The following is a 24966-nucleotide window of genomic DNA, read 5'->3' as shown; positions in this document are numbered from 1 at the left end:
GCGGCACCCAGCTCCTGCCCCGACAGGTGCGCGCAGCGCGAAGGAATGCGGCCCGCCTGACTCACCAGCGCCTCCTTCCTACCTGCGCGCCCGCCCCATAAAGCGCTGCCCGCCCCGTCCCCGCCCGCGCTGGCTCTCGGAGCGTCCCGGCTAGTCAGCGTGCTGTGTAGCCCCATCGCCTAGCGGCAGCCGCGAAAGACATAATTCCGCCCCGAGGTAGGTCCAGGGCTGGCCGGGAGAGGGTGAGTGCCCGCCCCAGCAGGGCAGCAGCGCAGGGGAGCTGGTCGGGCGGGTCCGGTGGCTTTTTGTCTCCCCTTCCCCTCCCTGAAGGCTGGCAGGCCCGGGTCCCTCCGTCAACACTGCCCAGGACAGGTGCCCAGCCTCGCCGGAGTGCACCGGGGGCAGCTGGGAGCCGAGGGACAGGGCAGCTGGAGCAGCGTGGTGCCCATCAGACCTCCAGGTCAAAGGAGCGCCTTGGGTGCGCCTGCGGGAGCAGTAGGCAGAGGACGGTGCCTGGCAGGCCTGTGGGGTTGGGCCTCTCTAGGGTTTGCAAAGAAGGTGGAGGAGAAGCCATTCTGAGCGCTGGGCCCAGCCCATCATGGCGCATCTGATGATAAACCCACATTCCTGATTTTATGTGAAATTTCGTTGTTTCTAACACTGGCTCCTACTTTTAAAAGTAGAGAGGCAGACGCCCTCCCCGCTCCAGGCAAGGCCTGCTGTGTGCGGTGCCATAGTCCATCTGGTGCTGGGGAGTCCCTGATTTTCCTTTTCTCTTGGCCAAGCACAGGCCTGCCCTCCTCCCAAAGTCAGCCCCAGGAGCCTTCCTTCAGGAAGCTCTACTGGCCTCACCCAACAGCCCCAGGGACTGTGCCCAACGCTGCCACCTCCTGTAGCACCGGCCCTCTTTCCCACGCCACGGCCCCGGGGGTGGCCTCTGGCTGGGACTGGGGCTCTGGGGCTCCTGGTGACTCCCAGGGGTTAGGGACAGGGTTCCTCCTCCTCCCCCATGGCCTTGCCACACCCTGAGGACAAGGACCGGGCACAAGTGGCATGATTGTTGCTGTCCCCAACAGAGCTGGCAGTGAAGGATTGGAGTCTCCATCCTGGGGGCCGAGGGGAGGACAGCAGGAGGAACAGCAAGGGAGGCATGTCTGTCTTCTCGGCCCTGATTTCTAGGAGATGACAGAGCAGCCAGGGGCCTGGGGTCTCCAGGCTTCTGGGCAGCTGCCCCTGAGGGTGAAGGAAGGAGATGTGACAGCAGGAGGGGGTGGTGGGCAGGAGAAGATGTGCCCAGAGTTGTCCCCAGGGGTTGGGATGGGGGCCAGGGAGCTCTGAATCTGATGGCAGGTGGGCATGGCCTGTGTGTGTGTGTGTGCGCGTGTGTGTGTGTGTGTGTGTGTGCGCGCGCACGTGTGTGTGTGTGTGTCCCTGTGTGGACAAGCTGCCTGTGCTGCAGTGTGATGGCATTCAGGGCAGCAGCCACACACTCCTGTGACCGGCTGGTACATACAGTCAGGACAGCCTGGTGAGGCCCGGGCTGCCTGGAGAGTGGGTGTCCTGAGCGCTGGGCCAAGCCCATCATGACACATCTAATGATAAACACCAATTCCTTTTATGTGAAATCTCATTGCTTCTAACATTGGCTCCTACTTTTAAAACTTTTGAAACAAGTTCAGTCACCAGCCCTCTAACTGCCATTTTGTAGCCTCCACATGGAGGCTGCCATGGAGGTTAATGGCAGGGTCTGCAGATTGGGGTCTGGTCCTGGCGTCCCAGTGCTGGCCACAGGATGGGGAAGCCCCACAGCCTCTGTGCCCGGCCTCTCATCTGGGAAACCGGTATAACGCAGGCTTCTCCCTCCTGGGCTCCTTTGCTGAGCAATCACCTCCATGAAGCCTGGGGTGCATGTGGCAGTCACGGTGGTGAAATCAGCATTGCCTGCAGGGCTGTGGCCGCAGGGAGTGGGAGGAAGAGCTGGGCTGGCTCTCCAGGCCTGTACCTGCCTGTGTAATGATGCCTGCGAGGCCTGAGCCTGCAGTGTGCATTGTGTAGCACGTGGGTGTGGCAGCTACGCCCCGAGGCTGCAGGGAAGTCATTTCCCTCTAGGAACCCCCGGTCCCCACCCTTCCCTGCTGGCTCAGGGCTGCCTTCTGATCTCCTCTGCCCTGCATGTGTTGGCGCTGCTGTGGCCTCCTCCAGCCTGCACGCCTTACATGCAGGCAATGCCTTCCTGCCCTTGGCCTGAGAAGGGCTTCTCCAGCACCTCAAGGACCTCAGCCCCCAGACCCTGGGGCCGCCGCTGCCCCACAAGCTGGGCTGAGGAAGGATTCAAGATGGGAGGGCCAGTGGGCATGGCGGAGGCCTGGGCCTCTGGGAGACCTCGCCCTAGAGAAAGACGCGGCGCTCACCTTTGCCGCAGCCCTGAAGGTCCAGGTGATTCTGCTGCCAGCCACTTTTCTTGCCCAGGCCTTCAGGGTGTGCATCTCTTAGAGGACCTCAGGGATGCCCAGGCCTGCCCTGAAGGCTGCTGAGGACTTAGGATGGTTTAATAGTGAACCCACAGCCGCTGGGGACGTCTGGGCAGACAGCCGCAGTGTGTGTGCGTGGGTCTCACTCTGGGCTAACTTGTGAAAGGGTGAACGGCTCGGGGTCCCCGAAAACCTAATTCTGGGGCAGGCAGAGGTACAGGGTAGGGCAGAGGATTCAGACCCCACCCTGATGGGCGGGGCAGTCACTGCCAAACACAGCCCCGTGCAGCAAGCCACTGTGTGGCCCCCTGCCCCAGATATTGGGAGGGGCCCCTCTCTTCCCGTCTGTGCCACCCTCACCAAAGGGTAAGTCGGCCAGGACAGAGGGAACAGGAGGCAGAGCCGTGGCCCCTTCTTAGGAGGGCCACCTCATTGGTTGACCCCATCATGGCCAAGCCTGACCCAGGCCCACTGGAGGCTGAAAGGCAAAGAATAAACCCAGCTCTGTCCTCAGGGAGCCCAGCGCCGAGAGGCCTGGCACTGGGACAGGCTTGCAAACCAGAGTCCTTGAAGGCTGGACAGGGCCCCCCTGGGCAGGGCACAGGCCTGCAGGGCATCCAGCCAGTGCAGGGAGGGCACAGAACAGGGCAGCAGAAAAAGCAGGAGTCAGAGGCCCAGGGCCCTGCCTCTCACATCTGGGTGCCGTTGGTCACATCACTGATGCTCTCAGAGCCTCAGTTTCCACAGCTGTGCAGTGGGAGGCAGCTGATGGCACCGGCCATGGCTGCTGAGGCCTCATGTGTCAATTGTTGCTGTTCTGCAGGAGGAAGAGGATGGCAGGGCCATGCCCCAGCCCATGGGCCAGGCTGCTACTGGCAGCCTTGATCAGCGCCAGCCTCCCTGGGGCCTTGGGTGAGTCCACACTGCCCTGAACCCTCCTCCTGGCAGGGGCACACCTTGGGCAGACATTGCCCTTGCATGCAGGTCTCATGGGGTCTCACCTAAACACTCTTGGCCATTCAGCAGCTGACCACTGCCCACCTCCAGGGCTGGAACACCTGAGGCTCTCAGCTCTGCAGCCCAGAGAATCTTGAGTCCTGGCCACGGGGCCTGAGAATAGGAGGGAAAGAGGCTGTGTCTAAAGGAGAGAGGAGACGCCCACCCAGAACTGAGGCGCTAGAGGATGCACTGAGGCCTCAGAGGTGGAGTCAAGAGGGTTATAGGAATTTGGAGAAGAGAGAGACTGCTGACATGTCACCTGCTCTCTGAGTGTCACTAGACAAATTACTGGGGCCAGCTCCTACCACTTGAATTTTGCCTGTCAGTGGGGGTCCTGCTGCTGGCTTGAAAAAGACCAAATGGGCCGGGCGCGGTGGCTCAAGCCTGTAATCCCAGCACTTTGGGAGGCCGAGGCGGATGGATCACGAGGTCAAGAGATCAAGACCATCCTGGTCAACATGGTGAAACCCCGTCTCTACTAAAAATACAAAAAATTAGCTGGGCATGGTGGCACGTGCCTGTAATCCCAGCTACTGAGGAGGCTGAGGCAGGAGAATTGCCTGAACCCAGGAGGCGGAGGTTGCAGTGAGCCGAGATCGCGCCATTGCACTCCAGCCTGGGTAACGAGCGAAACACCGTCTCAAAAAAAAAAAAAAAAAAAAAAAAAAAAAAAAAAGAAAAAGACCAAATGATGGAAATGTTTATACCACAGAAATTGGCAAACACTACACATCAAGGTCCCCCACCCACCAGAGACCAGGGCCATTGTTCTTTGTGTACTTATTTAATTCAATATCTATATAGAAACATGCTCTTGCTCTGTCGTGCAGGCGGGGCTCAGTGCTACCGTCATGGCTCACTGCAGCCTGGACTTCCCAGGCTCAGGCAATCCTCCCACCTCACTCTCCCGAGCTGCTAAGGCCACAGGCATGCACCACTATGCCTGGCTAATTTTTTACAATTGTATTGGCCGGGCACAGTGGCTCACGCCTGTAATCCCAGCGCTTTGGGAGGCTGAGGTGGGTGGATCACAAGGTCAGGAGATCAAGACCATCCTGGGTAACATGGTGAAACCCCTTCTCTACTAAAAATACAAAATATTAGCTGGGCGTGGTGGCGGGTGCCTGTAATCCCAGCTACACAAGAGGCTGAGGCAGGAGAATCGCTGGAACCTCAAGGTTACAGTGAGCTGAGATCATGCCACTGCACTCCAGCCTGGGCAACAGAGTGAGACTTCGTCCCCCAAAAAAAAAAAAAATTATTTTGTAGGGACAGAGTCTTACTATGTTACCCAGGCTGGTCTCAAACTTCTGGGCTTAAGCAATCCTCCCACCTCAGCCTCCCAAGTGTGAGCCATGGCACTGGTCACCAGAGCCATTGTTAAACACGACTAGCACACCATTGCCTGAAGCCCAGGAGGCCACTTACTGTGGATACCAGGTGCACATAGTAGGTCCTCCCTGTGATTTTTAACTGAGCAGAACCAAGGGGAATCCCTATAACCTCTAGGGGAAATCTAGAGTTTTGCCTCATTCGTTACTGAGGACCTACTAAGTGCTGGGTTTGCTGGGTGCTGGGGCTACCATGGTATATAAGACATTGTTCCCTTCACCTTGGAGGAGGCTCAGAGCACAGACAGGCCATGTGGCAGTGGTCTCGCTGTGAGGCATGAGCTGTGATGGAGAAAGGACCTGAAAAGGGCCTGGTGCTAGGTGCAGCTCATCAAAGGTAACGGGGAAGGCTGAGGAAAGTCTGCCGGATCTGAGGCTTTAAAATTAGCTGGGCTACTTGGGAGGCTGAGGTGGGAGGATTGCCTGAGCCCAGGATGTTGAGACTGCAATGAGCTATAATCATGCCACCCCACTCCAGCCTGGGCGACACAGCAAGACCATATCTCAAAACTAAATAAAATTAAAATACAGGCTGGGCGCGGTGGATCACGCCTGTAATCCCAGCACTTTGGGAGGCTGATGCGGGCAGATCACTTGTGGTCAGGAGTTCAAGACTGGCCTGGCCAATATGGTGAAACCCCGACTCCACTAAAAATACAAAAATTAGCCGGGCATGGTGGTGCACATCTATAATCCCAGCTACTCAGGAGGCTGAGGCAGGAGAATCACTCGAACCCGGGAGGTAGAGGTTGCAGTGAGCCGAGATAGCACCACTGCACTCCCGCCTGGGCACAGAGCAAGACTCCATCTCAAAAATAAAGTAAAATAAAATAAAAATACAACAACAACAACAGCAGCAAACCAAAATAAATACATAAATAACATAGGGAGGGAATCCTCACCTCTGCAGGTGAAGGTGCAGGCGGGAAAGGGCTTGCCTTTGCTGAGCGCCCCCCCATCACGTGCCCACCTCTGCCCCCCCAGCAAACCGCTGCAAGAAGGCCCCGGTGAAGAGCTGCACCGAGTGCATTCGTGTGGACAAGGACTGCGCCTACTGCACAGACGAAGTGAGGACCTGGCCCAGGGGAGGGTGTGGAAAAGGCAAGGGTCGGGACTCGCTGGTGGAAATGAATCTGGTATCGGGGCAGCCAGGGGATGGATGCTGCCCCCGCTGACCCCCTGTCCTTCTGGCCAGATGTTCAGGGACCGGCGCTGCAACACCCGGACGGAGCTGCTGGCTGCAGGCTGCCGGCTGGAGAGTATCATGGTCATGGAGAGCAGCTTCCAGATCACAGAGGTGCCTGAGGGGGCCAGGGGCTCACCATGCTCAACCTGGCTGTTTATGGGGGTGCACTGGGCCCCTTGGCCGGGCTGGGCTCCCATCGGGCCTCTGGAGTAACCCTCCAGCCAGCTGTCCCCTTCTGCTGGCTGCAGGAGACCCAGATCGACACCACCCTGCATCGCAGCCAGATGTCCCCGCAGGGCCTGCGGGTCCGGCTGCGGCCCGGTGAGGAGCAGCACTTTGAGCTGGAGGTGTTCGAGCCCCTGGAGAGCCCCGTGGACCTGTACATCCTCATGGACTTCTCCAACTCCATGTCTGATGATCTGGACAACCTCAAGAAGATGGGGCAGAACCTGGGTATGGCTGGGCCAGAGTGGAGGACAGCAGGGTAGGAGGGGAACAGGGCGGGTGTCTGCTTGGGAGGCCAGGACTCAGGACAGCTGCACCCACTCAGAAGGAAACACAGGACGTTTGAGCCCCCAAAAACCTTCCCTTCCATTCTCAAGGGAAGAATCCCAGCCAGACCCTACTCACCACTGGGGACTTCAGAGAAGGCCCAGGGCAGGCAGGCAGTGGAGCCATCTGGCCTTGACAAAGGGCACCCCCAGCCACGAGGCTGTGGGGAAGATTCCGCTCTTCAGGCAGAGCTGGGGTGCCTTCCCAGCCACCCTGCCCTTGCTGTATGCATAACGCCAGCCCCCCCAGTCCCGTTCCCCTCATCCATAAATAGGAATAGGCGATGTGAGCATGAACCTTTGTCCAGCATGCAATGTGTTAACCTCCCTCTTCCTCCTTTCTGAGTCAGCCCTTCATAGGGGGCCGTGTTTATGCATTTATGGGGAGCATCGGGGCATGGGGGCATCAGGGCTCAGCTATCCCCTCTCTGTCTCGTTGGCCCTAGCTCAGGTCCTGAGCCAGCTCACCAGCGACTACACTATTGGATTTGGCAAGTTTGTGGACAAAGTCAGCGTCCCACAGACGGACATGAGGCCTGAGAAGTGAGTGACTGTGTGGGCCCCTCGGGTAGGCAGGGGTCCGGGTCATGTGACCCCCGCGCCTCTCTCACCCACAGTCTTAAAATTCTTCTACTGCTGGGCAGGGTATCTCATGTCCGTAATCCCAGCACTTTGGGAGTCCAAGGCGAGTGGATCATCTGAGCTCAGGAGTTCAAGACCAGTCTGGCCAACATGGCGAAACCCTGTCTCTACTAAAATCTACAAAAATTAGCCAAGCATGGTGGCGGGCGCCTGTAATCCCAGCTACTTGGGAGGCTGTGGCAGGAGAATCACTTGAACCCAGGAAGTGGAGGTTGCAGTGAGCCGAGATCGAGCCATTGCACTCCAGCCTGGGCAACAAGAGCGAAACTCGGTCTCATAAAAAAATAAAAATAAAAAACAAAACAACAAAAACTAATAAAATAAAATAAAATAAATAAATACAAATACAAAAATGAGCTGGGCATGGTGGTGGGCGCCTGTAATCCCAGCTACTCGGGAGGCTGAGGCAGGAGAATCACTTGAACCCGGGCGGCAGAGGTTGCTGTGAGCCGAGATGGCACCACTGCACTCCAGCCTGGGCAACAGAGCAAGACTCAGTCTCAAAAAAAAAAATCTCCTAGTTGAAACAAGCCAGGGGCACTGGGGTTCACGGTGTCATCCCCTCTGATGCTCTTTCTTCCTCCCACCTCTGCCCAGGCTGAAGGAGCCGTGGCCCAACAGCGACCCCCCATTCTCCTTCAAGAACGTCATCAGCCTCACAGAAGATGTGGATGAGTTCCGGAATAAACTACAGGGAGAGCGGATCTCGGGCAATCTGGACGCTCCTGAGGGCGGCTTCGATGCCATCCTGCAGACAGCCGTGTGCACGGTGGGCACCGGGAAGGGCGCTGCCAGCCCAGGCCAGGGGTGAGCGCTTCTGGGCAAGGCCCTGAGCTGCCCCCTGGCCTGCTCTGGTGCCAGGCTCACAGGCCCTGAGGGGAAGCCCGGGAGCTGCGACCCCTTTGCCCTAAGACAAGCTCAGACTCTGTGAGTGGTCCTCAGTTATAATCTGGGTTCAGATGTGCTGGGGGCCACAGTCCCCTGGCCTGAGCAGTCACAGCCTGGTTTTGTATCAGCCTGCAAGGCAGACCTAGGCTTCAGGGTTCTGGAATCTTTAGTACCCTGCCCCACCAGCTGCCCAGTCTCCAGCTGTTCTGGGTATCCGAAGAAGCCAGTTCCTTTGATATGTACATCCATTTGTTCATTTTGAAAATACACCCACGGCTGGGTACAATGGCTTATGCCTGTAATCCCAGTACTTTGGGAGGCCAAGGAGGGTGGATCACGAGATCATGGGTTCGAGACCAGCCTGGCCAACATGGTGATACCCTGTCTCTACTAAAAATACAAAAATTTGCCAGGCATGGTGGCGTGTGCCTGTAATCCCAGCTACGCAGGAGTCTAAGGCAGGAGAATCGCTTCAACCCAGGAGGCAGAGGTTTCAGTAAGCCAAGATCGCACCACTGCCCTCCTGGCTGGATGACAGAGCGAGAGTCCATCTCAAAAAAAAAAAAAAAAAAAGAAAGAAAAAGAAAATAAGATACCCTTAAAAAAAAAAATAAGATACCCTTATTACTAAGTTAGAAAACAAAGCAAGCCAAGGCGTGGTGGCTCACGCCTGTAATCTCAGCACTTTGGGAGGCTGAGGCAGGAGGATCACTTCAGTCTAGGATTTGAGACCAACTGGGCCACATGGCAAGACCCCATCTCTACAGAAACCACAAAAATTAACTGGGTGTGGTGCATGCCTGTGGCCCCAGCTACTTGGGGGGGGCTGCATCTCTGGTCCTTTTTCTCAGCCTTGTCACTCAGTCTGTATCTGCTGTCACATACAACTTTCATGATGGCACTTGCTGTGAATCCAGTGGCTTAAGCCCGGCCCCGTGTCGGGACCCTCGTTCCCCGTCCTGTATGACGCTGTGCTGTGTGTCAGTAGGCAGCCTGCTCAGTGGGCATGCCCTGTCTTTGCCTTCCCCAGAGGGACATTGGCTGGCGCCCGGACAGCACCCACCTGCTAGTCTTCTCCACCGAGTCAGCCTTCCACTATGAGGCTGACGGTGCCAATGTGCTGGCTGGCATCATGAACCGAAATGATGAACGGTGCCACCTGGATGCCACGGGCAGCTACACCCAGTACAGGACCCAGGACTACCCATCGGTGCCCACCCTGGTGCGCCTGCTCGCGAAGCACAACATCATCCCCATCTTTGCTGTCACCAACTACTCCTATAGCTACTACGAGGTACGCAGCCGGGGCCCCATGGCGGGAGGTGGTCAAGGCCAGAGGTCCATGGAGCTTCTCAGACAACCCTGCTTCCCTCCATTCCCCCCTCCCTCCCTTCCTCCCTCCCTCCTCTCCCCTCCCTCCCTCCTTCCTCCCTTCCTCTCTTCTTCCCTTTCTTCCTTCCTCCCTTCCCAAATCATTTGGGCACCCCAAGAGTGGACCTTGGTGGGAAGGGAAGGCATGTGCCCATCCTCCACCCCAAGTCCCAAGCAGGTGGTGCTAAGAGGGCAGGCTCTGCGACACCACAGCAGGTTCCATGCCTCAGTTTCCCCATCCTCAAAGTGGGGAGAATCCCAGAGCTGTTCAGATTCAGGGAGCTGCTTAGCCTGAGACCTGGCCTTCTCTCCTGCAGAAGCTTCACACCTATTTCCCGGTCTCCTCGCTGGGGGTGCTGCAGGAGGACTCATCCAACATCGTGGAGCTGCTGGAGGAGGCCTTCAATGTGAGGGCAGCTCGGGCTCCAGAGTCTGAGCCCTTCTGGGGCAGGGTGGGAGGTGGGCAAGAGGCGTCTTGGGTCGTGGTAGGGAAATGGGTCTGGGACAGGCTGGTGAGGAAGGGTCTCTGGCTATCCCTGAGGCCAAAGGGGCCACCTGGGCCTGGCTCTGGCTCCTACAGGCTCTGTGATACCCCACATGACACCAGCCGCACATGAAGGTGGGGTGGAGCACAGCCAGGCCCCCTGCAGAGCACCGACCACCACCTTCTTCCTTTAGCGCATCCGCTCCAACCTGGACATCCGAGCCCTAGATAGCCCCCGAGGCCTTCGGACAGAGGTCACTTCCAAGATGTTCCAGAAGACGAAGACGGGGTCCTTTCATATCCGGCGGGGGGAAGTGGTACGCCTCTATGGGGGTAGCAGGGTGGGGGACAGGTATAGCACCCCACTCGGAGTGAAATCATCTGAAACACCTGTCAAGAGCATGGCCCTTGGAGTCAGGCAGGCCTGGGTGCAACTCCCTGGGGCCAGCCGTTTCCATGAGTCCGGCATGCCCCTCTGCCTGTTGGCTTCCTCTGCATGTGAGCATCAAGCCCCAAGGCTTGCTGGGGCAGTAAATGGATTAGTGTCACGAAGCCCAGAGGCCCTGGTCACTGTCACTGTCGCTGTGATTGTGACTGCGCTGGGAAGGAGGGAGTTTTCAGCCCTGTGGGAGGTGAGCAGGAGCTCGTGTCAGGGATCCAGACACCTCCTAGGAACTTAGGGGCAGAGGGCCTTCAGGCACCAGTGGCCCTCTTGTCCTTGGGGCTGGGCCTGCGTTGGCTGACCACGGGGTCCCTGCAGGGCATGTACCAGGTGCAGCTGCGGGCCATCGAGCATGTGGATGGGACGCATGTGTGCCAGCTGCCGGAGGAGGACCAGAAGGGCAACATCCATCTGAAACCTTCCTTCTCCGACGGCCTCAAGATGGACGTGGGCATCATCTGTGACGTGTGTCCTTGCGAGCTGGTACGACATAGTTCCACCGGGCAGGAGGGGAGAGCTGAGCCAAGCACCCTGGGGTCCTAACGAATGAAGCAGGACTCCTGTGCCCCATCTCCCTTGTGGGGTGTCCCGACGCACAGAGGGCAGCAGAAGGGTCCATTGGCCCTGGACCTGCACCCCCAACGCACCCCACCGTGGTCTGATTTCAGCAAAAAGAGATGCGCTCAGCTCGCTGCAGCTTCAACGGAGACTTCATGTGCGGACACTGTGTGTGCAGCGAGGGCTGGTGAGTGGGGAAGGGAGTTGGGCGCCCAGGACACCAGTGGCCCCTGATGGGAAGGCTGGGCTCCTGCAGGGACCTGACCCTGCATGCACCTTGTACACCTGGCCAGGGGTGGGGCGGCAATCAAAGAAACGGCTGGAGGAGGGCACACCCAGTTACTGGTCAAACCCAGCACTTTGAAATACAGAGATATATGGGCCATCTCCAGAAAAAATTGCAGGGATTGAGACAGGGGTGGCTGTCGGAGCTGGGGTCTGAATACTGGGGGACAGGCACAGGAGGGAGACTTCCTTATCACTCCATGCCTTTGGTATTCTGAGTCATGTGTCCTATTACCTAATCAGAAGAGAGCTGGTAAACACATGGCAGTGAGGGCTTTAGCTTCAGGACACTGGATGAGCCTGTCACAACTTGGGGCAAAGCAGTAAGGAAAGGACACTGGAAGAGGCGACAGGACACTGGGGTTTAGGTCTCAGCTCAGCCACTTCTGTCTCTTTGACTTGGAGCTGCCTCAGCCCTCTCAGAGCCTCAGTTTCCTCATCTGTAAAATCAGACAGCCGGCCAGGCATGGTGGCTCACGCCTGTAATCCCAGCACTTTGGGAGGCCGAGGTGGGTGGATCACCTGAGGTCAGGTGTTCGATACCAGCCTGGCCAACATGGTGAACCTCGTCTCTAAAACAAATACAAAAATTAGCTGGGCATGGTGGCGGGCACCTGTAATCCCAGCTACTTGGGAGGCTGAGGCAGGAGAATTGCTTGAACCCAGGAGGCAGAGGTTGCAGTGAACCAAGATCACATCATTGCAATCCAGCCCAGGTGACAAAAGCAAAACTCTGTCTAAAAAAATAAAAATACAATGGGACAGTAAAAGCCCCAGCCTTCCTCCTGGGCTGTTTTGGGGAAGTGACCGGTTTCTCCTTCAGGAGCGGCCAGACCTGCAACTGTTCCACCGGCTCTCTGAGCGACATACAGCCGTGCCTGCGGGAGGGCGAGGAGAAGCCGTGCTCAGGCCATGGGGAGTGCCAGTGCGGGCACTGTGTATGCTATGGTGAAGGCCGCTACGAGGGTCAGTTCTGCGAGCATGACAACTTCCAATGTCCCCGCACTTCTGGGTTCCTCTGCAATGGTGAGCTCAATGGCTGCGGCCAGTGCTGACGGTGGGGTAAGGGGTGGACCTTGAGTGTGAACTTCCTGTCAGGACCCAGGTTGGGAGAGCCAGGCTTGGAATCAGAATCCCCAAGTTCAGGCCCAGCCCCACTCTGGATGTCCTGAGGGCCGCCCCCAAGTCCTGCCCCAACCTGGACCTCACTTCTCTCATCTGCAATGTCCATGCCCAATGTCCATGTCCATGGCAGGACTTTCCCCTGGTTTTCGGATTCCAACTCCCCTGAGGTTCTCTCTGGCAGTTCAGTTCTATGCCCACCCCCCTTCTCCACACCCTTATCATTAGGGTGGGTGCCACCCAGCCCTCCAATGGTTGGCAGGTATATGGCATGATGATCTTTCCTCTCTCCAAAGATGATAAATTTCTTTTTTTTTTTTTTTTTTTGAGACTAAGTTTTGTTCTTGTCACCCAGGCTGGAGTGCAAAGATACAATCTCAGCTCACTGCAACCTCCACCTCCCAGGTTCAGTCTGTTCTTCTGCCTCAGCAGCCGAATAGCTGGGACTACAGGCATGCGCCACCATACCCAGCTAATTTTGTATTTTTAGTAGAGAGGAGTTTCACCATGTTAGCCAGGCTGGTCTCAAACTCCTGACCTCAGGTGATCCGCCTGCCTCTACCTCCCAAAGTGCTGGGATTACAGACCTGAGCCACCGCACCTGGCCCAAAGATGCTAAATTTCTAGCTGGAGGGCCTGGAGCTTCCTCTGTATTCTCACAGGTCCAAGCCGTAGGCACACAGTCTGACCAGGAACATCAGAGCTAGGCAGGGTCACAGAACTTGGACAAGGGGGCATATGGAAGGATTGGTAGTCAAATGGAAGAGGATGAATAAAAATCTACTCATCAAATACTTATGACACCCCCACAGTATACTTTCCAAGCCCCTGGTTTTCTACTCTTTCTTCTGTTCTCGCTTTTATTCATCATTTCTTTTCTTTAACTGTCTGTCCCTGAGTGCGTTCAGAGAAACAGAAGAGAGAACTGGGCACCGCTGGAGAAAGGCAGACATGTGGCACAGAGGGAGTTATGAGAGAGAAAAGGAGGAAGATTCCTCAGGGAAAGGAGGCAGGGCCAGAGTACAAAGGGCTTCGGTTCTAGTCCAGGGCAGGACTTCATCCTTTGGACAAAAGAGAGTCACTAGAAGTTTTAATTTCATTTTCTATTTGTATATTAATCCTCTATCCAGCCACCTTGCTAAATACACCTATGAAATCTACTAATTTATCTGTAGATTCTTCTAGATACTTTGTAACATGCTCCTGATACTTGCAAATAAGAACAATTTTTAAAATGTATTTATTTTATTTATTTTTGAGATGGAGTCTCCCTTTGTCACCCAGGCTAGAGTGCAGTAGTGCGATCTTGGCTCACTGCAGCCTCTGCCTCCTTGGTTCAAGTGATTCTCCTGCTTCAGCCTCCCAAGTAGCTGGGATTACAGGCATCCACCAACATGCCCAGCTAATATTTATATTTTTAGGGGAGACAGGGTTTCACCATGTTGGCCAGGCTGGTCTTGAACTCCTGAGCTCAAGTGATCTGCCTGCCTTGGCCTCCCAAAGTGCTGGGATTACAGGTGTGAGCCACCACGCCTGGCCAACAGTTTTCTTACCTTCTAATGCTTACATATCTTATTTATTTTTCTGACCTTATTGCATTGGCCAGGACCCATTAGAGGTTCTTAGCCAGGGGAACAGGAGACACATGATTGGATTTGTTTTGAGATGATTACTCTGGCTGCAGAGTGGAAGGTAGAAGACAGGATGAAGGCAGAGATGGAGGGAAGGAGATTCTAGGAAAGTGAGGAAGAGATGACTTCTGCCCCAGGCTAGAGGCATCCTGGCTCCCACAGCTCTGCTCCCACAGGTCCTCCCTGCCAGGTGGGCAGCCTGCACTACAGGTGCAGATATGGCTCTCATCTCCCTTCCCTGTCCCTCTCTGCAGACCGAGGACGCTGCTCCATGGGCCAGTGTGTGTGTGAGCCTGATTGGACAGGCCCAAGCTGTGACTGTCCCCTCAGCAATGCCACCTGCATCGACAGCAATGGGGTAAGCCTGGGCATAAGACAGACTATGTCTGTCCGGACCACCCATGTTCTCCAGAGAGAGCCCTGTGGAGAGAGGAGAGAGGAGCAGGCAGGGATGGGACACGACTGGCTCACTGGTGCCCCCTTCTACCCCAGGGCATCTGTAATGGACGTGGCCACTGTGAGTGTGGCCGCTGCCACTGCAACCAGCAGTCACTCTACACGGACACCATCTGTGAGATCAACTACTCGGCGGTGAGGCTGGGACCTATGGGGTGTGGGCATGGGAACCCTGGGCACAGGGCAGGGTGGGCAGGAGGGGCTGAGCCTGATGCCACAGAATCTGGCCAAGGGCAAGAGGTTTGGGAAGCCGAGATCTGGCAGAGTTCACCCAACACAGTGTCTGTCTGCCCCACCTTTCTCCACCAAGATCCACCCGGGTCTCTGCGAGGACCTACGCTCCTGCGTGCAGTGTCAGGCCTGGGGCACCGGGGAGAAGAAGGGGCGCACGTGTGAGGAATGCAGCTTCAAGGTCAAGATGGTGGATGAGCTTAAGAGAGGTAGAGGCAGGGGCTGAGGACTGGGGGTGCTGAGAGTCTTGGCAGGGCTCATCCAACAGGGCAGGGGTGTCCTCATCTGGGCAGGGGCTTGCAGTCTAGGCTATGGCCACACAATCCGGACAGGCCCTCCAGAGCTGGGAGGGACCACAGAACCCAGATAGAGGACACTGAGTCCCAGAAGAGGGTAAAAACCTGGGCAGGAGTCATGGAACCCTGGTGGTGGGACACAGTGTGGCCCGGGGAGGGACCAAGAGTCTTGTGGGAGGCACTTTATTGGGCAGGGGCATGAATGCAGCAGGGGTACATGGCCAGGCTATGGGGACACGCAGCCTCCCCTCCTCGAGGTCAGATACGTTTTCTGGACACTGAGTTCCTGGGCGATGTCCAGGTCAGGGAGGTGGGGGAGGTAGGTTTCTAGGCTCTGACGCTCCTGAGCACAGGAGGCCCCGCCTCACCCGTCCCTGTGCCAGGTGAGAGCACAACTTTGCCAGGACTTCCACTCTTCCCCAGGAGGCCCTGCAGTGGGTGAGGCAGGTCCCAGAGTAGGGCCCCCTCATCAGACCCTGGGGACCTCTGGGGTGGAGGGGTGTGGTTGGGGTGCCCTGCTGACCGTCTGTGGGTACAGCGGAGGAGGTGGTGGTGCGCTGCTCCTTCCGGGACGAGGATGACGACTGCACCTACAGCTACACCATGGAAGGCGACGGTGCCCCCGGGCCCAACAGCACTGTCCTGGTGCACCGGAAGAAGGGTGAGCTGGCGGGCCAGGCGCAGGGAGGGGCTTGTTGCCAGAGCTCAGTGGGGCAGACAGGCACCACCTCCCCTGCCTCCTCTCCTCCACAGACTGCCCTCCCGGCTCCTTCTGGTGGCTCATCCCCCTGCTCCTCCTCCTCCTGCCACTCCTGGCCCTGCTGCTGCTGCTCTGCTGGAAGTACTGTGCCTGCTGCAAGGTGAGAGCCCACCCCCGCCTCCATCCCCACCCCAACAGGGCCCCACCCTTCACCAGGGTCCCCACCTCCACAGGGTCCTCACCCCAACAGGACCCCCACCCTCCACCAGGGTCCCCACCTCCGCAGGGTCCCCACCCCAACAGGACCCCCACCCTCCACCAGGGTCCCCAACCCACTCCTAGGTCCCCACCTCCCCAGGGTCCCTTCCCTGACAGGGTTCCTACCTTCCATCAGGGCACTCCTCAGGGTCCCCGCCTCCCCATGGCTCCCCGAACAGCCCACCCACCATCCCCACTCCCGCAGCTTTGTACTCAGAGGCTTCGGCCCATGGAGCCCAGCTGTCTGGATTCTGGTCCCAGCTGGGCAAGTTACTTAGTCTCTCCATGCCTCAGTTCCCTCATCTATAAAATGAAGATCATAGAATTGACCTCAGAAAGTAGAGCTGAAGCTTACAGTAGTGAAGTAAAGTTCTCAGAAGGGACTGACCCATGGCACGCACCATCGCCCGTCCTGTCTTGGCTAGAACCCCAGCAACCCCATCCAGCTTCCCAAGTGACAGTAATGACAATAAAGCCCATAAGCTCCCAGCCTGAGTCATCCTGGAGCCCCAGCCCCCAACGCAGCCCTTGCCAGCGTCCCCTGGCTCATCAGTGTTTCTCATTGTGCTGTCATGACAACATGTCCAATGACTCCATTTCCCCGCCTCCCACCACCCCATGAGGTCACTGGGGCAAGGTCACTATGCCCTATGGCAGATGGAGAAATTGGGGCTAGAGGCAGGTGATAAATGCATGGTCCTCGGAAGGAGCCGAGTCAAGCTGCTACATCTGCCCCAGCTCTAGCTCCCGCCCAGGACCCCCGCTCCATCAACCATCGGTGGCCAGATCCCTGAGAGCACCTGCTCTGGGGTCAGCCACGTGCAAAGGGCCTGGGAGCCACAACACGGAAGGAAGGGCCCCTGCCTGCCAGAAGCTGGCGGTCGTTGGGGAGAACAGACAAGAGAGAGGAAAGTGTGGAGGCTGGCATGGCTCAGAGTGGGGGCTGTAGGCAGCGGAGACCACACTCCGTAGTAACCCCCAATGTTGTGGGATATTAATGTGCATTACATAGAAAAGGAGTTCGTGATCAAATAGGTTTGAGCCAGGCACAGGCACGTGTGCCTGTCGTCCCAACTACTTGGAGAGCTGAGGCAGGAGGATCGCTTGAGCCTGGGAGTTTGAGGCTACAGTGAAGTATTATTACACACTGCACTCCAGCCTCGATGACTGAGTGAGACTCGGTCTCAAAAAGAAAAAAAAAAAAAAAAAAAGGTTTAAGAAACAAGTTTCTGGCCAGGCACGGTAGCTCACGCCTGTAATCCCAGCACTTTGGGAGCCCAAGGCCGGTGAATCACTTGAGCTCAGGAGTTCCAGACCAGACTGGCCTGGCTAATATGGTGAAGCCCCGTCTCTACTAGAAATACAAAATTAGCTGGGCGTAGAGGCAGGTGCCTGTATTCCCAGTTACTCAGGGGGCTGAGGCAGGAGAATCACTTGAACCTGGGAGGCAGAGGTTGCAGTGAGCCGAAATCGTGCCACTGCACTCCTCCAGTCTGGGCAAGAGAGTGAGACTCCGTCTCAAAAACAAAAATAAATTCTTTTCTGCAGGACTTTTCAGAGCCTTTGATATAGTCCTGTGGCTAATGAACCTGCAAGAGGGGCAGGGGGAATGAATTCAGTGCTTCCCAAGTGAATCTGACCACAGAACCCTTCCCAAGCACCTGGCAGGATGAGGTTCCATGGCACAAACTTTGGGAGCCCTCTGCCCCCATCACCGTCTATGCCCGTGTGTGCCATGCTTACCCCTGCTGCCACCTGGATATTCTGGTGTCTGGGGAGGCAGTGTCACCCCTCTGGACTATTGGCATGGGGTGGGGTGGCTGGAAGGGCTTACCTGGGCCAGGGCAGCTGTCTTTGGCCTCACCCTCACCCACCTTGTCTCCTAGGCCTGCCTGGCACTTCTCCCTTGCTGCAGCCGAGGTATGGGCCTGGCATCACACGGGCAGCGGGGGCTCTGACTGCCCTTTCTCTGAGCTGGGGTGGAGGGAAGTGGGGACGGAGCCTGGAACGGCAGAGGCTGGAGGCTCTGGGGTCCCACCTGATGAGGTTGGGCTATGTGGGTCTAGGGTGGGGTGCCGTGCTGAGGACCCCATCCTGCAGGTCACATGGTGGGCTTCAAGGAAGACCACTACATGCTGCGGCAGAACCTGATGGCCTCGGACCACCTGGACACGCCCATGCTGCGCAGTGGGAACCTCAAGGGCCGTGATGTGGTCCGCTGGAAGGTCACCAACAATGTGCAGCGTCCTGGCTTTGCCACTCATGCCGCCAGCATCAACCCCACAGAGCTGGGTGAGGGCAGGGCTGGAGGCCGCAGCTCTGGGCAGTACCCCTGGGGCCCTCTGTTCCAGATCCGGGATCGCAGCCCACCTCTTCCCTGGGTGTGGGGTGCAGGCACAGGGCTCAGCCACCTTTTGCCCCATCCTGATGGCGCTATGAACCCCATGCCTCAGCATGCACGGCCTGCTGGCCAGGCGTGCCCTGATCCTGGCATGGTTGTTGGAGGGACACTCTGTGATGCCCGTCATGCAGGGGGCTGACCACATCTGTCTCACCGCCTCCCACTGCCTGCCCCTAGTGCCCTATGGGCTGTCCTTGCGCCTGGCTCGCCTCTGCACCGAGAACCTGCTGAAGCCTGACACTCGAGAGTGCACCCAGCTGCGCCAGGAGGTGGAGGAGAATGTAAGGCCCCAGGAGCTAAGCCTGGCTGGCAGTGTGGACTCGAGGGCGGGTGGGGTGGGCAGGGCAGAGCAAATGCAGCTGTGGCACCGAGATTCGTTCACTAGAGAGGGGCTTCTCTGGACCTGTGCCTGGCGGGGGCATCCTGGGATCTGTTTCCAGAGGGCAGGAGGCCCCTTGGGTCATGCCCCAGCTAACCTTGAGGGCCTCTGGGTAGAGAGCCTGCCAGGCTCCCAGGGTCCCCAGCCTGAGGGCTTGCCATGGGGTCACCTAGGCCCAGCCTCACACCCCTCCCTTGCCTGGCAGCTGAATGAGGTGTACAGACAGATCTCTGGTGTTCACAAGCTCCAGCAGACCAAGTTCCGGTGAGTCCTGGGGTGCCTGGGTGGGGTGGGGGAGCCGCTCCAACCACTGACTCCAGGAGCTGAAGCCCCCAGGCAGATCCAGCCTCCACTTCAGGGCTGTCTGGCTCACAGCGTTCTCTTTGTCCCCACAGACAGCAGCCCAATGCCGGGAAAAAGTGAGTAGAAGACGCGGTGAGACAGCCCCCATGTCCTGCCTGCCTGTCCCCAGCCCAGCCACCTGCCTCCTCCATCCCTGCTCCAGCTCCATTTCATAGGAAGGGAGGGGTAGATGTGTCCGTCATGGGTTCAGACCTTCATTTGTTCCTTGGATCATTTCTTCAACAAATGCTAATGTAAAGGGCTTGCTATGCAGTAGCAAAAGCCCTGGGCAAAAGCGAATCAGCCCAGTCCCCACTCTCATATGGGTGACAGCCCAGCCCCCCACCCAGTACCAGCGATATAGCAGGTGCTCAGCTCCATCCGCTCCAGGGTGCAAGACCCTGATCCTGGGTGCACCTCTGGGGGCCAGGCAGGTCACACACCTCTTTCCTCAGGTCGTACTCCGAGTCCTGGCCGTTCAGGGGAGAGCAAGGGAGTGAGGAGGGGGTCTCAATGCAGAAACAGCAGAGCTAGAATAACAGCACGTGGCCATCAGTAAGAACAGTCAGCCAGGCATGGTGGCTCTCACCTGTAATCCCAGCATTTTGGGAGGCCGAGGCAGGAGGATCACCTGAGGTCAGGAGTTCAAGACCAGCCAGGACAACATGGTGAAACCCCATCTCTACTAAAAATACAAAAATTAGCTGGGCGTGGTGGCAAGCACCTGTAATCCCAGGAACGTGGGAGGCTGAGGCAGGAGAATTGTTTGAATCCAGGAGGCAGAGGTTGCAGTGAGCTGAGATTGCATCACTGCACTCCAGCCTGAGTGACAGAGGGAGACTCTATCTCAAAAAATAAATCAATAAAAAGAATGGCTGACCAGCATTTCTGCGGGCCTGCTACAGGCCAGGCATCATCCTGAGGGCTTTTGGTGTGGTTATCTTATTCAGCCCTCTCATCAAGCCTGGGAGGTAGACATCACTGCTGTTCCCATTTTACAGATTAGGAAGCTGAGGCTCAAAAGGGTTAAGTGACTTGCCCAAGGTTACTCAGCTGTTGAGAATCAGAGCCAGGGCTGGGGCTGCAGCAGCCTGGCTCGAGCACTCACACCCTTAGCATCTTTGCTGTCCAGCCCTTGATGAGGTGGGCAGGGAAGCCCACTTGACAGAGGAGGACGCTGAGGCTCAGGGAGGCGCCGTGGCTAGGCTGAGACTGCAGGGTAAGGGGTTTGGGCCTTGCATGGGCCTGGAGCACTGCCTGCCTCTGAAGACCCTACATTTCTTGTTGACTTACATCCTGGCCCCCGAAGGGGAGAGGACAGGCGGGGGGACAGGGACAACAGGTGCCAGCCTGACCCCTCCCCTGCCTGAACCCTCCATCCTCGGCCCAGGCAAGACCACACCATTGTGGACACAGTGCTGATGGCACCCCGCTCGGCCAAGCCGGCGCTTCTGAAGCTTACGGAGAAACAGGTGGAGCAGAGGGCCTTCCACGAGCTCAAGGTGGCCCCTGGCTACTACACCCTCACTGCAGACCAGGGTAGGAGGACGGATCCCTTGTGCCACCCCCTTGTACCTCCCACTCACGTGGCCCCGTGACCCACCTCTGACCACCTCCCAACCCCCACCCAGATGCCCGGGGCATGGTGGAGTTCCAGGAGGGCGTGGAGCTGGTGGATGTGCGGGTGCCCCTCTTCATCCGGCCTGAGGACGATGACGAGAAGCAGCTGCTGGTGGAGGCCATTGACGTCCCCGCGGGCACTGCCACCCTTGGCCGCCGCCTGGTAAACATCACCATCATCAAGGAGCAAGGTGAGTCAGGATAGGGAGAGTGGGGGAGGCAGACGGGGGCTCGGGGGCACGGGTTCCTCCTGCTCAAGTGGAAGTGCAGCCTGGCCACATGGCCTGGGTCAGTCGCTTAACCTCTGCAAGCCTTGGTTTCTCCATCTATAAAATGGGTAAGGGCTCTTTTACAGAATCCGTGGCTGTTCACCTCAGCACAGTGCCTGATGGTGAACGCTCAGTAAATGGAAGCTTCTGTTAACTTCATCATAAGGGGCCAGCCCCTTGTTCCTCTTGCTCTAGAGGAGGGGTCAGCCAAGGCATCTTGACATGGACATCTGACCCCTCCTCCCCACCTGCGCCCGAAGCCACAGGCCTCAGGCCTCTTCCTGCTCTGCTCCAGGACCGGGGCTGAGAGCTCCGTCTCTGGTCCTGCCCCTGCCTGACCTTCCTCTGCCCTGGCCCTTCCAGGATGTCTGCAGGACACTTTGTTCCAGCTTTACTTTTTTTTTTTTCTTGAGATGGAATCTCACTGTCACCCAGGCTGGAGTGCAATGGCGTGATCTTGGCTCACTGCAACTGCTGCCTCCCAGACTGAAGCAACTCTCCTGCCTCAGCCTCCTGAGTAGCTGGGATTACAGGCGTGCGCCACCATGCCCGACTAATTTTTGTAGCTTTAGTACAGACGGGTTTCACCATGTTGGCCGGATTGGTCTCAAACTCCTGACCTCAGGTGATCCGCCTGCCTCGGCCTCCCAAAGTGCTGGGATTACAGGCGTGAGCCACCACGCCCGGCCCCTCACCCTTTTCTGGAAGGATTTTCTGTCCTACTCCTGCACCCTTCCCAGAGGGCACTGCCTAGAGGGAACCAAGTGGACTCCTGGATTCTGGGCTGGGCTGGGCCACGGGAGAGCAGGAAGTGGGAAAGGACTGGGTCTAGCATGCTCTGACCAGTCCTTGGTCCTTGCAGCCAGTGGGGTGGTGTCCTTTGAGCAGCCGGAGTACTCAGTCAGCCGTGGGGAGCAGGTGGCCCGCATTCCTGTCATCCGGCGTGTCCTGGATAGTGGCAAATCCCAGGTCTCCTACCGCACACAGGATGGCACCGCGCAGAGCAACCGGGTGAGCCTCTGCCACGGGGTTGAGGGTACGGCCTTGGGGGCTGCGTGGGTACTGCATTGGGTTCCCAAGACAAAGCAGCACATGGCAGCTACTTGAGTCCCTGGATGCTGGTGATGCCCCGGCTGGCCTCCCAAGGACACGTCCACCTGCTCCTGCCACCCTGTAGCAGGGGAGTCTCACCCACCCAAAGTGCTGGTGACACCCTGGGTGAGGCTCCCTTGCTGCCAGGGACTCAGGCCAAGCGGGCTCTTTCCTACTTCATGGGCCAGGGACCTGCCGAGACCATTCCTGTCCCCGCCAACAACCCAGGATCCACAGGGCAGCCAAACCTCGGGAGAGAAACAAACTCCCCTGTATGCCCCAGTCCTGGAGGCTTTGGGCTTCTTCAGCTGGGATTGAAGACCCCATGTCCCCAGGTCAGACTCCCGAAGGGCTGTCCTTGTTTCCCTCTCCTGGCCAAGCAGCAGAAGCAGCTCTTCAAGGCAGGGAGTGCCGTGGCTGGGCCAGTGTCACCTTCATCACTGAACTCCAGTGCCAGGGGGCAGCCAAATCCAGGTGGCAGGCAGGCAGGGTTGGGTTTACAGGCTTCATAATTTTGCTTCTTTTGTTTCATGTGGGGATTTTTTGCTTCTTCATTTTTTAGGGAGACAGGGTCTGGCTATGTTGCCCAGGCTGGTCTTGAACTCCTGACCTGAAATGATCCATCCACCTTGGCCTCCCAAAGTGCTAGGATTACAGGGGCGAGCCATTGTGCCCGGCCTAATTTTTGAATTTTTAGTAGAGACAGGGTTTTGCCATGTTGGCCTTAAGCTCCTGATCTCAAGTGATCCACCCACGTCAGCTTCTCAGAGTGCTGGGATTACAGATGTGAGCCACCTCACCTGGCCTTTCTAGGTTTTAAATGTTAGCAACAAGTGCACAATTAAAAAAGGCCGGGCAGGCCGGGCGCGGTGGCTCAAGCCTGTAATCCCAGCACTTTGGGAGGCCGAGGCAGGTGGATCACGAGGTCAAGAGATCGAGACCATCCTGGTCAACATGGTGAAACCCCGTCTCTACTAAAAATACAAAACATTAGCTGGGCATGGTGGTGCATGCCTGTAATCCCAGCTACTCAGGAGGCTGAGGCAGGAGAATTGCCTGAACCCAGGAGGCGGAGGTTGCGGTGAGCCGAGATCGCGCCATTGCACTCCAGCCTGGGTAACATGAGTGAAACTCCATCTCAAAAAAAAAAAAAAAAAAAAAAAAGGCCAGGCATGGCGGTCACACCTGTCATCTCAGCACACTGGGAGGCCAGGGTGGGAGAATCACTTGAACCCAGGGGTTGGAGACCACCTTGGCAATGTGATGAGACCCTGTCTATACAAATGGTTTAGGCATTAGCCAGGCACTGTAGTGCACGCTTGTGGACCCAGCTACTTGGGAGGCTGAGGCAGGAGAATCACTTGAGGCCAGGAGGTTGAGGCTGCAGTGAGCCATGTTCACGCCACTGCACTTCAGCCTGGGCAATGCAGTGAGAAACTGTCTCAAAAAAATAAAATATTTTTTTTAAAAAATCAAACAAAAAAGCACAAACAAAACCTGGCTTAATGCAGTAGCTCATGCCTGTAATCCCAACCATGGGAGGCCACAGTGGGAAGATCACTTGAGCCCAGGAGTTGGAGTCCAGCTTAGGCAACATAGTGAGACCCTGTCTCTATTAAAAAAAAAAAAAAAAGGCCGGGCATGGTGGCTCACGCCCGTAATCCAAGCACTTTGGAGGCCAAGGCGGGCTAATCACCTGAGGTTGGGAGTTCAAGACCAGCCTGACCAACATGGTGAAACCCCCGTCTTAAAAAAATAAAAAAAGAATAAAGAAAGAAAGAAAAAAGGCCTGGCATGGTAGCTCATGCCTGTAATTCCAGCACTTTGGGAGGCCGAGGCGGGTGGATCACCTGAGGTCAGGTGTTCGAGACCAGCCTGACCAACGTGGAGAAATCATATTTCTACTAAAACTACAAAATTAGCCACACCTCATGGCACATACCTATAATCCCAGCTACTCAGGAGGCTGAGGCAGGAGAATTGCTTGAACCTGAGAGGCGGAGGTTACGGTGAGCTGAGATCTCACCATTGCACTGCAGCCTGGGCAACGAGACCAAAGGGCAACAAGACCAAAACTCTGTCTCAAAAAAGAAAAAAGAAAAAATGGCCGGGCACAGTGGCTCACGCCTGTAATCCTAGCACTTTGGGAGGCCAAGGTAGGTAGATCATAAGGTCAGGAGTTTGAGAACAGCCTGGCCAACATGGTGAAACTCTGTCTCTACTTAAAAAAAAAAATACATTTCTTCAGCACTACCTGGAAAAAAAAAAAAAAAATTAGCCAAACGTGGTGGCACGTGCCCGTAATCCCATTTACTCGGGAGGCTGAGGCAGGAGAATCACTTGAACCTGGGAGGTGGAGATTGCAGTGAGCCGAGATCACACCATTAAACTCCAATCTAGGTGATAGAGCGAAACTCCATCTCAAAAAAAGAAAAAAGGGGCCGTGACAGTGGCACACGCCTATAATCCCAGCACTTTGGGAGGCCAAGGTGGGTGGATCACCTGCCTTGAAGATCCCTGCCTTGAAGAGCTGCTCCTGCTGCTTGGCCAGGAGAGGGAAACACAGCCCTTGGGGAGTGACCTGGGGACATGGGGTCTTTGATCCCAGCTGAAGAAGCCCAAAGCCTCCAGGACTGGGGCATACAGGGAAGTTTGTTTCTCTCCCGAGGTTTGGCTGCCCTGTGGATCCTGGGTTGTTGGAGGGGACAGGAAGTCAGGAGTTCCAGACTAGTCTGACCAACACGGTGAAACCTCATCTCTACTAAACACAAAAAATTAGCTTGGTGTGGTGGTGCATGCCTGTAATCTCAGCTACTTGGGAGGCTGAGGCAGGAGAATCACTTGAACCCTGGAGGCAGAGGTTGCAGTGAGCCAAGATCACACTACTGCACTCCACCCTGG

General features: G+C 56.8%; 1 protein-coding gene across 6 annotated transcripts in view; it reads left to right on the top strand.

Moving 5' to 3' along the window:
• ITGB4 (integrin subunit beta 4) overlaps positions 1 to 24966 on the top strand; it is a 37781-nt gene continuing 12815 nt past the window's right edge. For 4 of the 6 annotated variants that reach the window (XM_032241656.1, XM_032241655.1, XM_032241653.1 and 1 more), the window contains exons 1-26: positions 1 to 216; positions 3295 to 3383; positions 5846 to 5928; positions 6057 to 6158; positions 6296 to 6500; positions 7045 to 7141; positions 7838 to 8009; positions 9159 to 9422; positions 9817 to 9906; positions 10178 to 10300; positions 10744 to 10908; positions 11094 to 11170; positions 12092 to 12294; positions 14276 to 14379; positions 14514 to 14612; positions 14788 to 14917; positions 15543 to 15665; positions 15758 to 15864; positions 17849 to 17882; positions 18063 to 18254; positions 18541 to 18644; positions 18948 to 19006; positions 19138 to 19161; positions 20475 to 20623; positions 20716 to 20895; positions 21836 to 21984. In XM_032241656.1, the coding sequence (XP_032097547.1) occupies positions 3305 to 3383; positions 5846 to 5928; positions 6057 to 6158; positions 6296 to 6500; positions 7045 to 7141; positions 7838 to 8009; positions 9159 to 9422; positions 9817 to 9906; positions 10178 to 10300; positions 10744 to 10908; positions 11094 to 11170; positions 12092 to 12294; positions 14276 to 14379; positions 14514 to 14612; positions 14788 to 14917; positions 15543 to 15665; positions 15758 to 15864; positions 17849 to 17882; positions 18063 to 18254; positions 18541 to 18644; positions 18948 to 19006; positions 19138 to 19161; positions 20475 to 20623; positions 20716 to 20895; positions 21836 to 21984 (3114 nt within the window). In that variant the 5' untranslated portion in view covers positions 1 to 216; positions 3295 to 3304. Of the gene's footprint in view, positions 217 to 330; positions 506 to 3294; positions 3384 to 5845; positions 5929 to 6056; positions 6159 to 6295; positions 6501 to 7044; positions 7142 to 7837; positions 8010 to 9158; positions 9423 to 9816; positions 9907 to 10177; positions 10301 to 10743; positions 10909 to 11093; positions 11171 to 12091; positions 12295 to 14275; positions 14380 to 14513; positions 14613 to 14787; positions 14918 to 15542; positions 15666 to 15757; positions 15865 to 17848; positions 17883 to 18062; positions 18255 to 18540; positions 18645 to 18947; positions 19007 to 19137; positions 19162 to 20474; positions 20624 to 20715; positions 20896 to 21835; positions 21985 to 24966 lie in introns of those variants that run through there. The other 2 variants (XM_032241657.1, XM_032241658.1) reach the window with 2 other exon arrangements.

The sequence above is a fragment of the Sapajus apella genome, unplaced genomic scaffold (genome assembly GCF_009761245.1).
Source record: "Sapajus apella isolate SASKATOON/1434 unplaced genomic scaffold, GSC_monkey_1.0 scaffold48, whole genome shotgun sequence".
NCBI lineage: Eukaryota > Metazoa > Chordata > Mammalia > Primates > Cebidae > Sapajus > Sapajus apella.
This window is presented reverse-complemented; position numbering and strand designations above follow the sequence as displayed.